The sequence below is a fragment of the Acanthaster planci genome, linkage group LG08 (genome assembly GCF_054643075.1).
Source record: "Acanthaster planci isolate LZ-2023a linkage group LG08, COTS_SCS, whole genome shotgun sequence".
NCBI classification, from domain to species: domain Eukaryota; kingdom Metazoa; phylum Echinodermata; class Asteroidea; order Valvatida; family Acanthasteridae; genus Acanthaster; species Acanthaster planci.
In genome coordinates, this window is record NC_141784.1 from 20723172 (window position 1) to 20741402 (window position 18231).

Consider the following 18231-nt stretch of genomic DNA (forward strand, 5'->3'; position numbering starts at 1 on the left):
ACCAAATGGACAGCTGAAAAGCTTAAATATTTATAGTGATACACGCTTCAATTATTTTTCCCACTATCTGCCTGTGGTCCAGTGTGCATACTTAGGCGACTACCATAGACATGCTGACAGACAGCAAATAATTACCATCCAATGATCAATGACTTGATTTAATCTACCTGACCACCCCCCCTTATAAGCCTTAGCCTACATGTACAGTACATACGCACTGCAGATTATGTAGTCAGACAACAGGCAATGGTGACTGGCCTCTGACCTCTGACACAGGGTCAACTAAATAAAAATGTTTACAGCCGACAAATTCTCCAAGCATGCGTTCTAGCCTTTCCAATTGGCTATTCCATAAAGCAAGTCACTGACATATTTCAAAGTCACAAGAAATACCGGTATGTATCAAGTTCCACACAAAAAATTATATTGCCTCCATAAAATCACTTGGCAATGATCTCTACTCTCTTTGATATCCCAACTACATTTCAGTAATGGCGTCCGCATGTTCGTGCATACATGCAGACAGCCACCTTGGTCCATGAAAACCAATTTCTTTAATGCACGTGTACATTCTAGAAGCTGTCATCACAATCCCATGACATGCCCCCCTCCCATGACATCATACTTCAGCAATGCACGCACGCTCACCATATCACCTCATGAGCATCAGCAGCCCCAGGCATGTCAAGCGGCAGTAGACTGTGGTGAGTATATGGTGCGTGAGCACCTTATAGCCAGTGCCAGGTAGCATTGGGTTGATATCTCACCAAAAAATGGTCACTTTGGGACTACACGTACATAATTATATATCAGAGCTTAACTGTGTCATCTACATCAAAATCAAAACTAAACAGATTAAGGTAATTAAAGCACACTATCTAAAGCATTTACCTGCACAGGTGAAATTACATGTACATGTAAAAACTATAAAAAGATAAACATCTGTAGAATAAAACCCGTACTATTCTTGGCTACGATGTGTTTACAAACAGTTTCGCAAATGCAGAACAAATTCTGCATTGTGTGTCGTACCATGCCACTTCAGTGAATTCTGAACAACCCTCTCAAATGTGTACTGAGTGAATGTCCACACTGTGTACGAATAAGTCCTGTCCGAGTAAAATGTAACAAAATGCTTTGGGATGGGAATTGTGGGACAACTTAATTTGCATAAAGGGCTATCCGTTCATCCAGGAGGAAAGGACGAGGGACGGTTGTCAATTTGCAGGAGTGATCAACACGATCATGCATGCCACCAGTATGCGCTGCATGCATGCATGCTTATAAAAAATACCAGTACGTGCCCTGTCCGGACAATCTAGACTAACTCAATTAAGACCCCATCACAACCCTGGGAGGTTTTCTACACCTTACCCTGGAGATGAAGTGATGGACCCTTCCTCTGACTGCTCACCTGACCATGTCTAGTCCACTGTTACCCCCCCTCCCAACCCCCTTCCCAATTGAGTCCTTTAAAGTCGGCCCTCTTTTGGTTCATTAGGTTAGGGTTAGTATCACCTGAATTTTCAAATACATTTGGAGACATTTCCAAATGCTGCCTGCAATTGGAGAGCCAAAGTAACTCAACAAGGAATGCCTTACAATGTAGGCAGTGTATTCAAAAAAATTATTGGAAAAAAAAATAAATGAAATCCACAAGAAAGCAAACAAGTATCCCACATAACACATTACAAACATTATTAAATCATAAAAATAGAGCGTTTAAACTATGACATTGTTGCCCACAATGTATACGTGTATATGCTAGTAGTTAAATGATAAATGAAATTTCATATTACACACGAACAGAATTGAAAACTTATCAATTTGGACCAGTCAGTTCTGCTGTTAATTACACTTAAAAGGGCAATGATGATCTATTTTTGGTACACAAGCACCTGTACAAGGTACCCTGCAGCATCAATGGCAGAAGTCCAAAGTTTGCCAATTTGTCACCCTTACATGCAGGAAATCTTAGTATTAGACACATTAACAAGCCAAACCCCTGCTGCGGACTTACGAAAAGGGTTTTTCTACCTTATCAGGGGCCAATTTCATAGAGCTGCTTAAGCACAAAATTTTGCTTAAGCGTGAGAAAACCTTGCTTGATAAATCAGGTAACCAGCCAACACACCATGTGATGTATATTGTATTGAGATCGTATTTAGCTGTCTTTTGGTAAGCATGACAATCAGATACAGTTTGAGCTGGTAACCTTTGTTAGTTTAAGCAAGGTTTCTTCACACTTAAGCAAATTTTGTGCTTAGCAGCTCTATGAAATTGGCCCCAGATTGTTTCCTCTTAAAAAGTGTTTACAAGATAAAATTCATTACACGTACCTGTAATATCTGCAGGTGTGAAAATCAGTCGGGCAAAACGTACACAAATTCAAAGAATGGCCTTCATTATAAGCATATATACCGATAAATGGCCTTAATTGGTTCTACGTGCAGTTGGCTAGCAAGCAGTCATATGAATAGGATGTCATTTGCTTGGTGGAGCAAGGACACACAAACATTTGTGCATTCACTCCTCCCAACTGTAAACATACCAAAAATAGTTGGTTGAAGACTATAACCAGTGCTAACAGGGTACCAATCGGGGAAAGTTAATTGTGATGACCAGGATATTTTCTATTCAAAAATACCTTAGACAGTGTCTATTCAACAACGTGCAACTTGACCATGGATTAAGATTTGATAATGACTGCTGAGAAGTGATAGTGCTTGTTGCGTAAATCACATGCTGGCATCTGAATACAAGACAGTTTCATCGATTCTGATTTGTCAAGAGTCTGTGTGCACATGCCGTAAGCACATGCCAAGTCCATACATGTGTAAGGAGATTGTTTTGGAAAACTTGCACAAGGAATATACCATAAAATGGCTGGGGGGTATTCAGAAAAATGAAAATAAAATTCCACCAAAAAGTCACTGCAAATCCATCCTATATTGGCTTCTTTTAATTCTCTGACTGAATGAGAATGCGTGCTTGGCCAGTCTTAAACTAATGTTTAAGACCAGCTCAGGAGTGTCATGCTGATAATGCCCTCACCTGCGGCTTGGGCATTAGACACATCCATTCTCCTGAGCTGGTCTTAAATGCAAGTTTATTTTCAAATGCATGTCTTAGGACATCGAGGACACACAGAATGACATGTAGGTTACTGTCCCATGTGAACAAATGAGGGCTGGAATTCCATAGCTATCCCCAACAGTCTCAAATCCTCCGATGTCAATATGATTTTACACACACCCAAGGGGTTTAGGGTTAATTATGACGATAAAAAGCATTGAATAAGGTAACAGTAGACTATCAGAGAGGAAAAAAGCTCAAAGCCCCCATATTTCATGATGAGAGCTAGGCATGCCAAGAGATACTCTTAAATTCAAACAAAGAATAAACGAAGGGAAAAATAATGGAAAACATAACTGCACGGCAAAACGTGATTACACAGTACCTAATGTACATAATTGAAACAGGCTACTGGTGAACGAAATTGGCACAGTACAGAATCATTTGTGGTCGCTTATATTACGCAGTGCAACCAACACAATGCATCTGATGACAAACTGAAGTTACATTATTTTACATGTATATGTACATGTACGTGTATATTGAGCACAGCCAGAAGACATTTAATTTCTAGTTCCTGTGCATGTATACACTGTAGTGTAGGTAATGTAGAAAAATGTAGGTACGCCAGTACGTTGTGGTACAATGGGTACCACCCTTGCCAAAAGTTCGACAAATGCCCAAAACGAAAGACAGACAAGTTTTACAAGAGGGAATGGCACACCTGGGAGGTATTTATTTCCTGTCTGTGTTGCTGTTTGTGTATTAGGACCTAATTGCTGTCATAGCAACAAGGGTCTGGGAGCACAGATTTTGTGGTCATTTCAGGGTGCACGCATGCATGAATTTTTGTGTACTGATTGTTTCTTAACGTCACATCATGCACTGGTAGGTAGCGGCAGGTATACCAGTGCAACCAGGTGGATTTTGTTTCTTTTTTTTTATCGCTGAATCACACTTTATGCTGCTGCTGTGAGAGCGTCTTCACATACAATGCAGCTACATGTACTGTACCATACTTGATCTACGGTGCAGTAAGGGGAATGTAATGGATATCATTTAATAGAACGGGCAACAATTGGAGACGGGTTCTCTCTTAAGACAATACATGTAGTTTGAACTTGATTATTTTCTTTGAAAATGACAGACTTGAATTCCTAGCCTTTTCTCCTCAGTCAGCTTAAAGATGCTTTGGTTTTTTTTTTTTTTTTAAACTCGAGTCATTTGTTTTAATAGGAAGATCCCGATTTGAATACAATGCCATCTTGCTTTTTACAACTTTATGTGCCCGCATATCAAGCTTAAACAAAGTTTGTACAATGTACATGTACCCGAGACTACCTGCGAGATATGCAAATGGTATGCACATTTGCAACGGTTGGGTCTTCCAGAACTTCATTTTGGTGTCATATACTACAAGATGTGTGAAAAAGTGGTTCTAATTAACAACTGTTCACCTGCCCTTTGATTCCGATTGAGGAGTCTTTCAGTTTGGGGGTTTTATACACACAAGTGGATTCAATACTACACACACATGTACATGCATTCTCTTCCATCACTGAATTTCTCACTGCCTTCTTTACAGGAACGTGGCCCAGTGGTTTGGGTTTATGCGTGATCTTGATCAGAGTGTATGAGGTTCGAATCCAACTGCTGGCTATAGGTGTAGGTAATGTGGCCTTGGGTAGGCCACCTCATCTCTATTTACCTCTCTCCCCATCCAGGAGTATAAAATGGGTACCAGCATCAGCTGGGCAGTAACCTTCAATGGATGGACATCCCATGGGGGGGACCAGAAATATATTTTCAGTCGCTTCATGGAAAGGAAACTGGAGATATATGTATATGCTGGCCTGATGGGCCGCAGTGGCTCTGGTTAGATTTTACTTCCTTGAACACATAAGGATATACTTGGAAAAGTTGTCATTATGGTACACGTCCATGTACCAATTAGTTATTTTGTAACACTTGATTCTGTAAGTGGGACAGATTATGGGGACTTTAGTTACTGGTATGTGTACTATTAGCAACGATTACAGACAAAATACATGTGGTAAGCATGTGATCAGCTCAGTTGATATTTTGTGTCAAGATTGCATTTTCTTTGGATTATCCACAAATACCTCAGTGTTCTTATATTCATCTACATGTAGGTATACAAACACATTATGTAACACCAGGACTTATTTCCTCTATCCTCCAAAAACAAAAAAGTTTCCTATTGCTTTTCTAAGGCCATCACAACCACTCTGATAAGTCCACGACCCAACCATGCACGTTCCTACTCAGCTAGAGCCGGCTTCCTTGACAGGATGAGGGTCAATACACCACAAACTAATCCAGGAAACTTGGCTCAAATTCATCTTTGTTGGTGATCCTGGCGTCTCCGTCTTACAAATGTTCCCCATACATGTACATGTAGCTCCCCAGTGACACTTTTTTTTTTATTCGGCTCTGGTTCCTTGTTTGAATTGCTCTACGTCTGTTTTTTTCCATGCACAAATCCCACATGGGGCTTGCAGTCCAGTCCTCTTCCCGCTCCCTACATGTTAAAACCAACGCCCTGTGCCATTTCCTTGTCCGTTGAATGGTTTCATTTGGGTCAATGTGAATCTTTTGTTTCCAACAGTAAGCATTAACCTTAACCCCCTAGGGTGTATGCAAAATCGTATTGAAATTGGAGGATTTGGGAGTGTCAGGGTTCAATAGACATGCCATTATTTCTTTAACGCAACTGGTTTTTGGTATTTGTCTATTTCAGTACATACAAAATACTAAAAAAAAAGGACATCAATGGTGAAGATACATGTACTAGTACAATGACGTGTACAGTAGCATGCACAAGCAGCGTTTTATCCAAACATGTTTGAACCAACTCCCATGTTTAGACAAAACAACAGGCTGTTTTTGTAGTCACCGCTTTGGTGAATCTCCAGATCCCGTACCGTAAAGTGAAAAATGAATGATGTGAAAAAACAAATACTACTCTCCCCCTGGAGAAAGGCCTGGATACTGTTGCCATACACGGCATTCATATGTCTGCGGTCTGAAATTAATACATGTAAGTAAAAGGGAAGGATGTGGAGACTGTTCCCTTGACGTCAGAACATCGTTTACATCCGAGGCTTACGAGACTACATACATTGTAAATAACATTTGAGGATTAACATTCTACTGTGTTTTAATGTTTGTGGCCTGTGACCATTGTTTGCACTTTGTACATTGACATAATACCATAGTGTATTGATCTTGCACAAAATGTTCCATAAAAGAGGAAATAAAACCAGCACTGCACATTGGCCGAGCGTGTCAAAAAATCCACATTTCAAGTGACCTTTTTAATGAATTTGCTGGGCTGAATTATGCATGAAGGAGAAACAGAAACGAGATCACGATACGGAGATCATTCTTTAAAACAATTAATTTATGTACATGTACAATATCTGAATCTGCCTGATGACTTTCCACATTCCAGTGCAGTTACACCTGTAACTTGAACCTTTATGCTTCAGAGGAAGAAATGTTTAAATGCCCTGGTCATCTCTGGTCTAAAGATCCTGCAGGTATGGTAGCTCACAGTCCAATGGTCCAGAAGATTATTCAATTCTTGGTTTACAATTGCCAAAGAAATCCTACAACCACACAATTATCAGCAGCATGGGACAAGCATCTTGGCAGATCCAAATACTTTGCTGACCCATGATATAAATTAAATAGGGAAAATTAAGACTGTGCAAGGCCGTGATTTTTTTATTTTTAACATTTGTAATGACACATGTCGAAGGTAAAAAACTACATGTAGGAAATCAGCTGATGTGCAGCAAGACTGCACGTCAGTTAAAAAAATTCAGAGCTTTTTATCCATATGCCAACATGGAAAACTTCTAATTTCACTGCACTGGAGCATGTTACATCGTACCTGAATGAAGCCATGTACGAGTACATTTACACATCAGTATACAATAATTTGCTTGACAGAGCAAGCAACCGTGTTAACCATATGCTGCTGGGGAACCCGGTTTCGGGTACCTTGGGTTTGTATGCATAGCCAGGGTGCCCGAAATCGGACAAAAGAGCTGGGCCTTGTAACAAAAGACCGTACTCAGAATAAAAGACCTGCTGCTGGGAATTGCCATCATTTTTCAGCTTCCATTTTATCAAAGGTAAGCCGTCATTGTTTGAAACAGTAAGTACACCACTGTTTTCGGAACAGCATGGCCGCAGATCAGCACCGCGGACAAAAGTGTGCAGCTCCCCATCGATGAGCCATACATGTACAGTACCGCTGCGTGCTAATCCAGCCGCAAGTGAAAAGATGCCACTGGTATTCAATGGGAACAAAGGAAATTAGGTAACGACTCTCAATTCTGGGCTTTCTTTACTGGGCAGCAGGCCTGGCTGAAATACTCGGACGTCAATGGAGGTTGCATGTCAGATAAGAGTAGACACCAGACCGTCATTTGCGTGGGTGTAAACGTCCATTATGTGAAATTATGAATTTTTGAAGAATTTTGAACACGGAAAATCTTAAAAATTGCCCATATGTAGGCACTGCATTTTAAAAGCACCTGGCAGCATATGGTTGAACTGGTGGCTGGGTCGAACTTAAGTATTTGACTGAGATGACACAAGAATATTTGATAATACTCAGATGTGTTTGAGGAAATGTTTGCCGTTGTACCCCCCACCCACAGATTACATACTAGTGACAATAGTTTCCAAGTATTTTAGGATTTAGAATCTGTCTCCCAAGTTCATGTCCATGTTATGGGCATCGCCATTTGGATTTCTTCCAGAATATTCAATGGTTAAGTGATGATCTGTAGAGTGTGTATGCATGTGCTCTTTGAGATCAAATTTGCAAATGTTTATCAATCAAGAGCTCACATCATCACAAACTTCTTGACAACAACCTTTCCAAAAAAAAAATCACAGAGCCTATCGGTAGGACAATTTCTTTTTGATCTTGTTCACTAGATGGATTTGAAATAATGAAAGTAAAATTCTGGCTTTGGTAATTGATAAAGAAATGGATATTTCACCGACGTCAGCTAAATTTAACTACATGATATTCAGCCGGACACACGCGCAATAACTGTTTTGGGGGACTTGGAAATTCTTACCCTGACAACTTTTTCACATTCAAGAGGTAGGAATCAGACCATTTGTGACCGGCTCTAGCAAAATGGGTAATACATGTAAGTCACCAGATTCAGGTTATGAGTTTTTGACATGACTGGATTGTGTACATCAAAAGCTACAATTTAATATATGAATGACCCCCGTAGTGCACTGCATTCTGGAGATATATGGACATTTGTATATCCACCTTTTCGGAAGCCCCTTTCGAGAAAAAGCTCAGAAAGTGTGGTACTTGGAAACACAATGCTACAATGTACAATGTATGTACGATTTACTAGTGAATGATCAATTTTTTAGCAGCATCCATGTTTGTAGTCACAAATTCTACAAAAAATAAATGTTAAAGAGGCTGTTCACAGAAAAATACAAGAAAGAAATTTTGCCCTCTACACATAGAACAGGCCATGACATGTTTTAGCATTCCGTACTTACATGTATTACCCTTTTTTGGAGAATGGGCCACATTTTACATTACAATTTCTGACTTTTTCCCTTGAAAGATCCCCCACAGCCACGAATCCTCTGTAATTAAATGTTGGAGTCAATCTAAAATAACAAAAGCTGACTATTCTTAATTTGTTGGAGCAATAAAGAAAGTTGTTCGTTGGGAATTAAACCCAGCTGGGAGCATCGCAAATGGGCTCCACTGACATGTACACATGTGTACAAACTGTCAACTTGTAGTAGCTAGACAGCAGCTTGTGCCCAAAAATCAGGGGCAATTTAATAACCGTTACAGGCTGACACATGTATAGGGCACTGCCTACTAGCCAGCTAAGTATCGTTTCATTACAATGGGAGTCAGGTTAGCGTAGTGGTTCTTTCCTCGCCTTCCATCTCTGTGGCCCGGGTTCGAATCCCGACCCCGGTCCACATGTGGATTGGGTTTTCAGTCCCTATACCTGATTGCATGGGTTTTACTCAGAATATTCCTCTGGGGTTTTCCTCCCACCACTAAAACTGTAACTGCTTCTCACTGTCTCCTCTCTACAGGTTTCTTCAGGTTTGCAAGCTACAGTGCCTAGGGCACTTTTGAGGAATCCTTGGTGTCATTACCAGAAATAAAATAATAATAATAATTTAGCCGGTGATAGCTAAATATCTGCTGTCATTTGATAAATTTACAAATAAAATCTGATGTGTAATAGTAATGATTTGAAGGAAATGAACATGATCCTTTTTGACAACCATAACCGTGAGGCATAATGGTTACCCAATCCTGTGAACTTATAATTTTACCGAACCAAAACATACACATAGAAGCCGCATTAGTGAACCACGCATAGGGAAATTCCACGCATAAAAATGGTCGCGCATAGCGACACACAAGCGACATGCATCATGACTTCATGTCACGGCATCAAAATGACATCACGTCCAGCGCACAATCAACCTGAAATCACCCTCATTTTCCGACCTCAGGACATCATTTGAAGGCATCGAAACACCCAATCCACATTGTAAATGCTAGAATCTTACCTCACTTCGACTTCTCAGGCTATTGCTCATTGTTAACGGGACAAAATTCCTCAGAAATTCCTGTTTTTGTGGTCTCAGACATGTCCCGCCGAAGGGGTCATCACAAATCTAGAGAGCCTGACAATGGATAAAAACATAGCCCTTTAACCAAGTGGAAGACGCTGAATGAGAGAGGGCGTCTCATTGGCTACACTGCTCACACGAAAAAAAATTATATGTTTCGTGTAGGATTAAAAATTAAGATATCGACTTTAAAAATAATAACGAGGCGATTGAATTTATACAAATAGGATGGCAATTCATTTACAAAGTATGACATTTTCACAATAACTTGAAATTATCCCTTAAATGTTCAAACAGTAGAAAATTCATTGACCAATGGTGTAGCCTTTCGACACTTGGGGAAGGAACAAAACAGCTGGATCCATCTATTTATATTTTGATACAATTACGCTTGCGCAACAATAAACTTCCGGGTTTATTGATTTGGCGGGAATTACAAAGCAGGGGACAAAGCTTCCCCGCCAAATTTGTTTGTTACAGCTACAAAAGAAATCTAGCATGTGTTTGCATTCCCAGCATATTATCTTATTGGGCAGGGCGTGACTTTTTACGACAAAGGGGGTTCGGACGTTCTCTGATGAATAAAATGCTACCGTTTCTGTACGGTTGTTTATTCAAGTATTTTAAGGCCATCGAAGCTTGGAGTTGGGCTGGGAACTTCAGTATCCATTTGTGGTTAAAGTCCATGACAGCTGTTGAGCTTTTAAGATCTAAATGCGATTATTAACTTGTCTTTTCTGAGTCAAGTTCAAATCTTAGACTATAGCATAACAACATAATTATCTACTTTTTACAAAATGGAAAGAAATTTACGATCAACCTAAGCAAAGAAAACACCAGTGTGAAAACTTACCAATATGTCTTTTATAAAAACATGTTTTTTGCCTTGTATCATATCTCTGGTATCATTTTGGCTATTCTTTATATGTATTTTTGTATTCCACCATACTAATGGGGATGGGGGTATTACAGCTTTTCAATCATGGAAACCGGAAGAACTGAAGATCCAGCAGAAATTATTCCTTTGAAAAGTTAAAATAAACCTTCTGTGCATGATGATGCAAATGCGACTTCATAACATTACTGGGGTGTTTAATATTTCTTTCCAGCAAAATTCTCACATCCATTCAATTGGGATTAAAAGTTGGGATCAGTTCAGAATAATTTTAATCATTAATAACAATATGTAAATTGGATTTATTCTTCAAGAAACCATATTTTTCATTTTATTGCAGCTCAATAATTTAACACAAGGCAAAAATTCATAGTAGGCAAATGTTACACTTTGTAACAGTTTAAACAAGCGTGGCAAATTTACAAACAGGTGACAATATAGTGTGTATCACAACAATGCCCCTTTCTCACTGTGCGATTAAAACAAATTGTAAACGATTAATTGCTATTACTTGTTACGATGCTAATTATAAAATTTTAAAAAAGGAGACACTGAGCTCAGAGGTAAATACATAAAACTGGAGTCTAAAATCTTGGGCAAGTGACTGTGGACCTTCAAAGACAGCTTCCACTCTCACAAGAAGTTCCAAAATTAATGTATAACACTGAACAAGAAATATATATTTGTGAATGTATTTGTTATTGCAAGAATGAATTAAAATTCCTTACACTGAACAATTGAGCTTTCGATCCGTGGATTTGGAGCAATTATTATAATTTTTTTTTAATAAGTTCAGATAATACATTTTAGCTTCGATCACTCCCCAAACCAGTCTCTTCCCTCCTTTTTCTTACAATGATCATTATGATTGTCTCCAAAACTAAAGAACATCAAAAAGGTGAGCATCATCAGAACTGATCAACTCTCTAATCTGCCAAACTTGGAAAACAAAATTACTCATACACCACTTTTTTGTGTGAAAACGGCAAAACAAGAGGTCCAGTTTTTGTATCATTTCAGAAGTTACACAAAGTCTCCTGCAATCACAGCTAACTGTTAATAGAATGACCATATCAAATTATCAATATTTCATGAATACATTTACAAACATAAATTACAATGGTAAGTTTCCCCCAAAATTGGTTGTGGACAAATACTCTCCCTGTAAAACAAAATCACAGTGGATGCATGGCAATTTTATGGATAATGGAAATGAACAAAACATTTAAATAACTGACGCATTTTACATTGTTTCCTGCTCATAGTGACAAGAAGTTGCATAAAAAGGAATGACACTTTCCGAAAACTACCTGACCCAGGCAAACATCCACAAACTTTTAAGCAAAGATAGTTGCTTACTGCAAGAAAATATTGGCTTAGTGAGAACGGGCTGCCAGCTAAAATACCTTGCAATGTACACTGCTCACAACTGGTTCTCGGCCACTTTCAGTATGAACATGTTTAGGAAAATTTTGGGGCCTGTCTCCACAACGTTTTCTATCAGCGCCAATGCACTATCCTCAAGGTTTTTCAGTCATAAATACTTCTACAAGAACCAAGCCACATTTAAGTGTTTCAAAATGACGACGGTTCAAGAGGCTAGTAGTTTTAGCGCCCTCACGGCTGGTACAATCCTATCCATTGACACAACCCCTGTAGATTGTCCAAAAAAAGGCAAACAAACAGAATTGCATGAGGGTGGATCTCTGTGAAACACGGAATGTAGATGTTCATGTATTCAGCTGAAACTGAATGAAGGGAAAGCACTGATATTTTTTCAGGGGGAGAAATTTTGGAGTGCAGCAGTTTCGACGGGAGTGGATGTGTTGATGGGGTACGGGGACACAAACAATTGTTAATCACGTAAAACGAACCACAATTTCTGGGGTTTTTTCTGGCTGATCACTTCTGAATAGAAGAGGTCGTGCTTCAGCCATCTTTAACCATGCATGTACAAGCCCGAATTGCCCTGAATTGAAGATTTACTTATCTGTATCTGTCTATCCAACAGCGCATTTAGCGCCAATCACGGGATGAAAATGAGTCAAGAAGACAATGAAGAAATCTTCAGTTTTAGAGTCAGGAGGAAAATCCCGGATAAATGTTTCGTGGAAACCCACGGACTCACGTAGGGACTGAAAACCCAATCCATACGTGAACTGAGCCAGATTCAAACCTGGAAAGCAGAGGTGGAAGGCGAGGAAAGAAACACTACATCAACCTGAAGGGGACGAACCACAACCCTTCAATGTGTTACTCACCAAGAATCTCCATCAGATCTTTCACCATGGAGTCAAAGATGGGGAAGAACTTTCGATAATGCTCCATTCTTGAGATAACCCTGACAAAAAGAGTATGCAAAACAACCTTCTCACTCCACGATAGTCTTCATGGGATTAACAACTCGGGAATAGAGCTGTACTTATTATGCCACAACTCTTGACAGAATTGGTCATGTTGGGATGATGTATTGACCTTTGACATTGTTATTTATTAAGTACTTCATGCTCAGTGCTTTCCAAGAGTCTCAGGGGAAAGTTTGCTTGAGTGAAATTAAAAGCATGACCAGTGGCACACCCAAAGGATGAGGCCTCAGGAGGATTCAGCCCCAGTCTCCTGTGGTACGATGGGTGGGGGGGGGAGCATGGAGCAGCATGAGCTGGTTTAGGGGGTAAATTCCGGGCCGAGCCCACTCCCCCTGCCAAATGCTAGGTGCACCACTGTCCCTAACTACTTACTAGTAGAGTGGTTGAGACTTTTACCTGTCCAGATGTTCTTGCTGGAGAAGCTGGCCCAGCAGGTGCGTAGTAGAGCTTGAGTATAACTCGCAAAGCTGTGTAGTTGCTGTTACGATGCTATTGGTTGAGGCAGCCTCATCTGTGGAATCGATATCAAGATGATCAAAGGAAAAAAAATCAGTTCAGACGTGTGACGTTTTGAGTGATGATGTAAACCTTGGTGGTCACATCAAAGAAAGATATCTTCACTGAGGGAAAAAAGTAGCTCAGAGAAGAACTCGCGGTTAGTCACTACATGATTCAATCAGTCAACTCTGATCACATTCAGAAATGCGGTACACAAGAGAGGGTGGTAAACTGAGCACTTGGTGGGGTGTAAAAGTGACAAAGTTAACCCTCTATCTTGTGAGTAAACAAATCCATTAAGCCCCTCCCCAATGAGGTCTTGGCCAATCACAGTATGGACTGCAATGTCAAACATTCCACTAAGGTCTGACACGTATGCCAATGTCTCCAATGAGCACATCTGGAACAGACAGAGCAGCAGTGGAGAGATACGCCTTGTTGTTCATGATTGCCGTAAGCAGGGCCAACTGTCTGACGTGGCAAGAGAATATGTGCTCCCTGAACCATGTTCGGTTGGACAAACACAGTTAGCGGTGGGTGCTTGGGAAAGTGCAGTGCCTATTGTCCCAAACAGAAAGGTGGGTCAAGTTTGTAGGGCATGCTTCGCTTCCCCCAGCACTACCTTCTCAGGGAAATGTGACTCACCAAGACCGAGGACATCCCTGAGAGAATGCAGCACATTCTGCATCTCGCCTACCCGCGAGTACAGCTCGTTCATCCGGGTGTACACACCGCCCTCTGTTGGCACGTCGAACAGCCTCTGAAAGTGGGCAACCATCTTGGCATGCTCTGAGTCCATGCGTGCCTTGACAACAGACGGCATCTGTCAACAAGAACAGAGCATCAGGTTTTTCATGAACGAGAGCATAATTTTGATTGACCAGAGTGTAATAAGCCAGTTCAATATTTCAACGAGGCAAGCACATTCACAACTGATAAACACACCTGACATCACACCCACTAAAACAAATTCAGTGTGTATGAGAGTTGGCATTTGGATGTGATTATTGGGCTGATCTCACATGTGTATACTGATTCTCCAAAATGACCTTTGACACGCTTCATTTATAGAGTATTGGCTGCTGAAAACCTAACTGCAGAGGCGTAGCTAGGATTTGGGGGGGGGCATCAGCATCTTATGGGGGGGACCAGCTGTCAGTGGTTTGGTTTTGGGGGCAACTTTTTGTTAGCCTTGTTCAATATCCATTCATCCTTTTTTTTTCAGTGGGGGGAACCTGGGGGTACGAGGAATTTGTGGGGGGGGCCACCCGCCCCCAGTTCCTCCCCCATGGCTAGGCTACTTCCTAACTGCACTGTCTTATTTAGATATGTATCTTCCACACTTACAAGGTGTGTTGTCATTTGTATACCCTTTCAAACATTGTTCTACAATTTGAGTTTATCTGGTACCTTGTCTCGGGCTTCAGCCAATAAATGGATCCAGCTTTCCAATGTAGGTACCACATGGTGATAGGATCGCTGGCACCACATACTGTGTTTGTGACGGTGGGGGTGGTGGGATCTGTGTATGCGTCTGTCAATGTGTTTGTGACCCTGTTTGTGACCGTCTCCGTCTGTGGCATGATGGTGAGAAGACTTCACCACGGGCAAGTTGAAGGAAGCGCCTAACTCAACTATGTCTACAACTTGCTTGGTAAACTAGATTGGAAGAGCGAGAACATCAGAAAGAATATCTACAACAAACATTTTCAAATCACATTCAGGATGATTGTTTGCATGTGTTTCTTTTCACTTTAATGCTATTCTACATCACTGTGATGCAATTTCCATCAAAGAGAAATGATTTATAATATCCACGGCAGTTCTGAACTCATACTCACCACTTCCATGTTGTGGTATTGCTGCATTGAGACATTCTGTAAGATGTTTGGCATGGTCACTGCTGAGGCATCCCTGTACTTGGAAGATTTTGTCTCCTTGTGTCTAGCTCTAAAGATGTGCAAAACACATCATAAGACTAGAGTCTTCAATTCAGTAACTTGAAAAAAATGGAGTCACTTGGAAAAATTTAGACTCAATTCAAGATTAATAATAATAATGCATATCTGTCAGGCATTTATTATTTTGTAACACTTATTATTATCGCTATGCTCAACACGCCTAATATTCCTGAAAGTACCTCAGCCTGTTGCTACCATTTCAGGCACAAATCGCCAATCAAACACACCAGAAATCTCTTCCATCACAGGCATCCATTTATACCCCCCTGAAAGGAGGCAGGCAAGTAGGGGTACAGTGACTTGCCCAAGATCACAACACATGCTGGATTCGAACCCTTAACCTTGTGATTGGAATTACAAACTCTACCCACCAGGCTGTATACCCTTAAAAAGTATGACCCCCGGAAGTGGGAGGAGGGTACAGTACATAGTGTGGCAACAGGGGATGCAAACGTGGAATTAGAAGCAGGTCAATGAAATTTTTCGAAAGGTGTGCGTGGGGGTCGCTCAGCTAGATCCATTTGCCACTTTGTCAGGAGAAAAGCTCCAATTAAAATTTGGAATGCTGCATGTTTTTCAGATTTCTACCTGGTGCTAAGCTGGTCCACGATCTGAATGACCTCTTGCGTCTTACTGGCAATGTGATCCACATACTGGCAGCTTGTGGAGGAACTGTAAAAAAGAGAGGAAGTCCGATTAGAAATATCAGCTGGTTGATGCAACCTTTTGCCCATCTCAAACTTCATCACTAGCACTTGCAATTCTCAAGTCTCTCCAGGCATGGAGGGACGTCAGAATTCTCACTTTGTTCTTCAACTAGTCAGTGCTGAACAGCAGAAGAGAAGTATACAGGATAATGGCAAAAGTTACCCTAAATTTCAACAGTATTTATAAATGGCACAAAAATATCTTTTCTGTAATCTGATAATGATAAAGTTCACAGAGCTCTGATAGTTAATTAGTTTTCAATTTTTAAAACCTTTATTTTTGTCTTTCCTTGAACAAATTTAATACCCTAAAATGAATGCTGAAGTAAGCCCCGTATTAATGAACTTAAAACAACAAACGGACATTCAATGTAAACTGGGATTGAAGTTTTGACTAGCGTTACCTGGCAAGTAGTGGGTTGGTCTTCAGTTGCTGCAAGTCATTCAAGACAGATTTTGTGGTTTCACGAAGCTGCTGAAGTACCGAGGCATACTCACTCTGACAAATTATAAGAACAATTCAAAATTGCAAAACCCGTTATATAAAAGAACAATTCAGTTCATCGGCCCACCAACTGTAAGCAAGAAGCACTTAATTGGAACTATGGAGTTGGTAGCATGTGAAGATTCCAGGGTTTCCCCTGCCTATTCACCTGTGAGGCGGCCCACCTCCTAGATTTTAGTAGCCACCTCAGGCTTTCCTGTTGAATTTTACCACCTCACACTTAAAATATACAAGGATGGGAGGAAAAATGCAAAGTAATTTTGATAGTTTGAAATAGATCAGTTTCAAATCATTCAGAATGGTAAAAAGGACATAAAATTCAAGATAAGTTTGTTTTAGAGTGGACATTTGGGGTAAATGTATTATCACCCTGCACAGAATTTATTCAAGACCTTTTTCAAAACACTTGCTTCTGTTTGGGGTGCTGGAATTTTGACAACCTCAAGCTGACATATCTGTACCACACAGGAAAACCTGGACGAATCCTATACATTAGTTCTAGAACCAGGGCAGCACTGAAATGAGCTTCTGCACTATTTGTCACGCTTGTAAAAGTTAGTGGTAAATGCAAAACAAAAGAGAAACACAAGATCAGACTTAACAGGCCTGCAATACTTTCATGGTATGCTGAATTAACAAAATAAACACTGATAAATCATAAAGAAAAATATTACTGAAGGCCAATTGTTACCATGGCACTCCCTCCATGTTTGTCCAAACGACGACATGCCGTGCATACCTACCTCATTTTGATGTGGCATTCTGTTTTACTCCCAAACAATTGAGGGATTTCTGGCTATTATGATGTGCATATCTTCTCTGACATGGATGTGGCTGTTAAAAAAAATCAAAAGGGCCAAATTTTTACAAAAATTAATTAGGCCCTAGGGCTAAAACATGTTTTTAAAAAGCATTATACCCTTTTATTTTTTGATCAGGTATGTCGGGAAGTCTGAGTAACGACAACTCTATGAATTGCCTCATTAAACATTTACAAATTACATGGGTGCCGACCATGTTGAAATATTAAAAGGGGTGTGGCGATTCATCACCAGATTAGAGATCTAGATTACTCGGACTAGTTCAGGCAGTGACCAGAGGTCATGGTCAAACCAGTTTCCATAACATTCAGCATGTTCAGGACATTGTATAGCAATACAGGTACACTTAAGTTCTTACGCATTTCCCATTCCTCTTTCTAATTTAGCAGGACCATGATGTTGGGCCGCCCCCGGGCCTTTTCCCGATGGATTTTTCACGAATCTAGTAAAACGAAAACGACAAGCATGACAGCAGGGAACCTATTAATTCCTTTTATTGGGGAAACATCACTCAGCATATTTCCTCGTTGCGATAGCCTAGCGCCTGACTGAACGGCTGCTTTCAGCACAATACCTATTAAGAAAATTCAGAGAAGAAATGACCCTAAATTTATCGAAATTTTTAACACAGCCTACCTCAAACTGAGATCACAATCAATCAAGGATGTCAAATTTGCGCAAGCGCGTTGTTTATTGTTGCTGAGCAAAGATGTAGTCTG

The 18231-nt window shown here is 40.3% G+C and overlaps 2 protein-coding genes across 3 annotated transcripts in view; both read right to left on the reverse strand.

Moving 5' to 3' along the window:
- Positions 1-9838, reverse strand: part of LOC110976167 (uncharacterized) — a 29496-nt gene extending 19658 nt beyond the window's left edge. Inside the window, exon 1 of the mRNA XM_022229231.2 lies at positions 9697-9838. Coding sequence (XP_022084923.1) covers positions 9697-9726 — 30 coding nt within the window. The 5' untranslated portion in view covers positions 9727-9838. The remainder of the gene's footprint in view (positions 1-9696) is intronic.
- Positions 9839-10955: 1117 nt separating this feature from the next.
- Positions 10956-18216, reverse strand: LOC110976223 (uncharacterized). Of its 2 annotated transcripts, none has more exons than XM_022229311.2 (10): positions 18149-18216; positions 17435-17525; positions 16591-16685; positions 16068-16151; positions 15360-15468; positions 14929-15177; positions 14164-14341; positions 13417-13531; positions 12916-12995; positions 10956-12307 (listed from the first exon to the last, which is right to left on the reverse strand). In XM_022229311.2, exons 2-10 carry the CDS (start codon positions 17450-17452, stop codon positions 12246-12248), a joined length of 990 nt encoding a protein of 329 aa, XP_022085003.2. In that variant the 5' UTR covers positions 17453-17525; positions 18149-18216; the 3' UTR covers positions 10956-12245. The 2 variants fall into 2 exon arrangements, with proteins under 2 accessions (XP_022085003.2, XP_022085013.2); XM_022229321.2 differs by lacking the exon at positions 18149-18216 and adding an exon at positions 17871-18037.
- Positions 18217-18231: the final 15 nt, after the last annotated feature.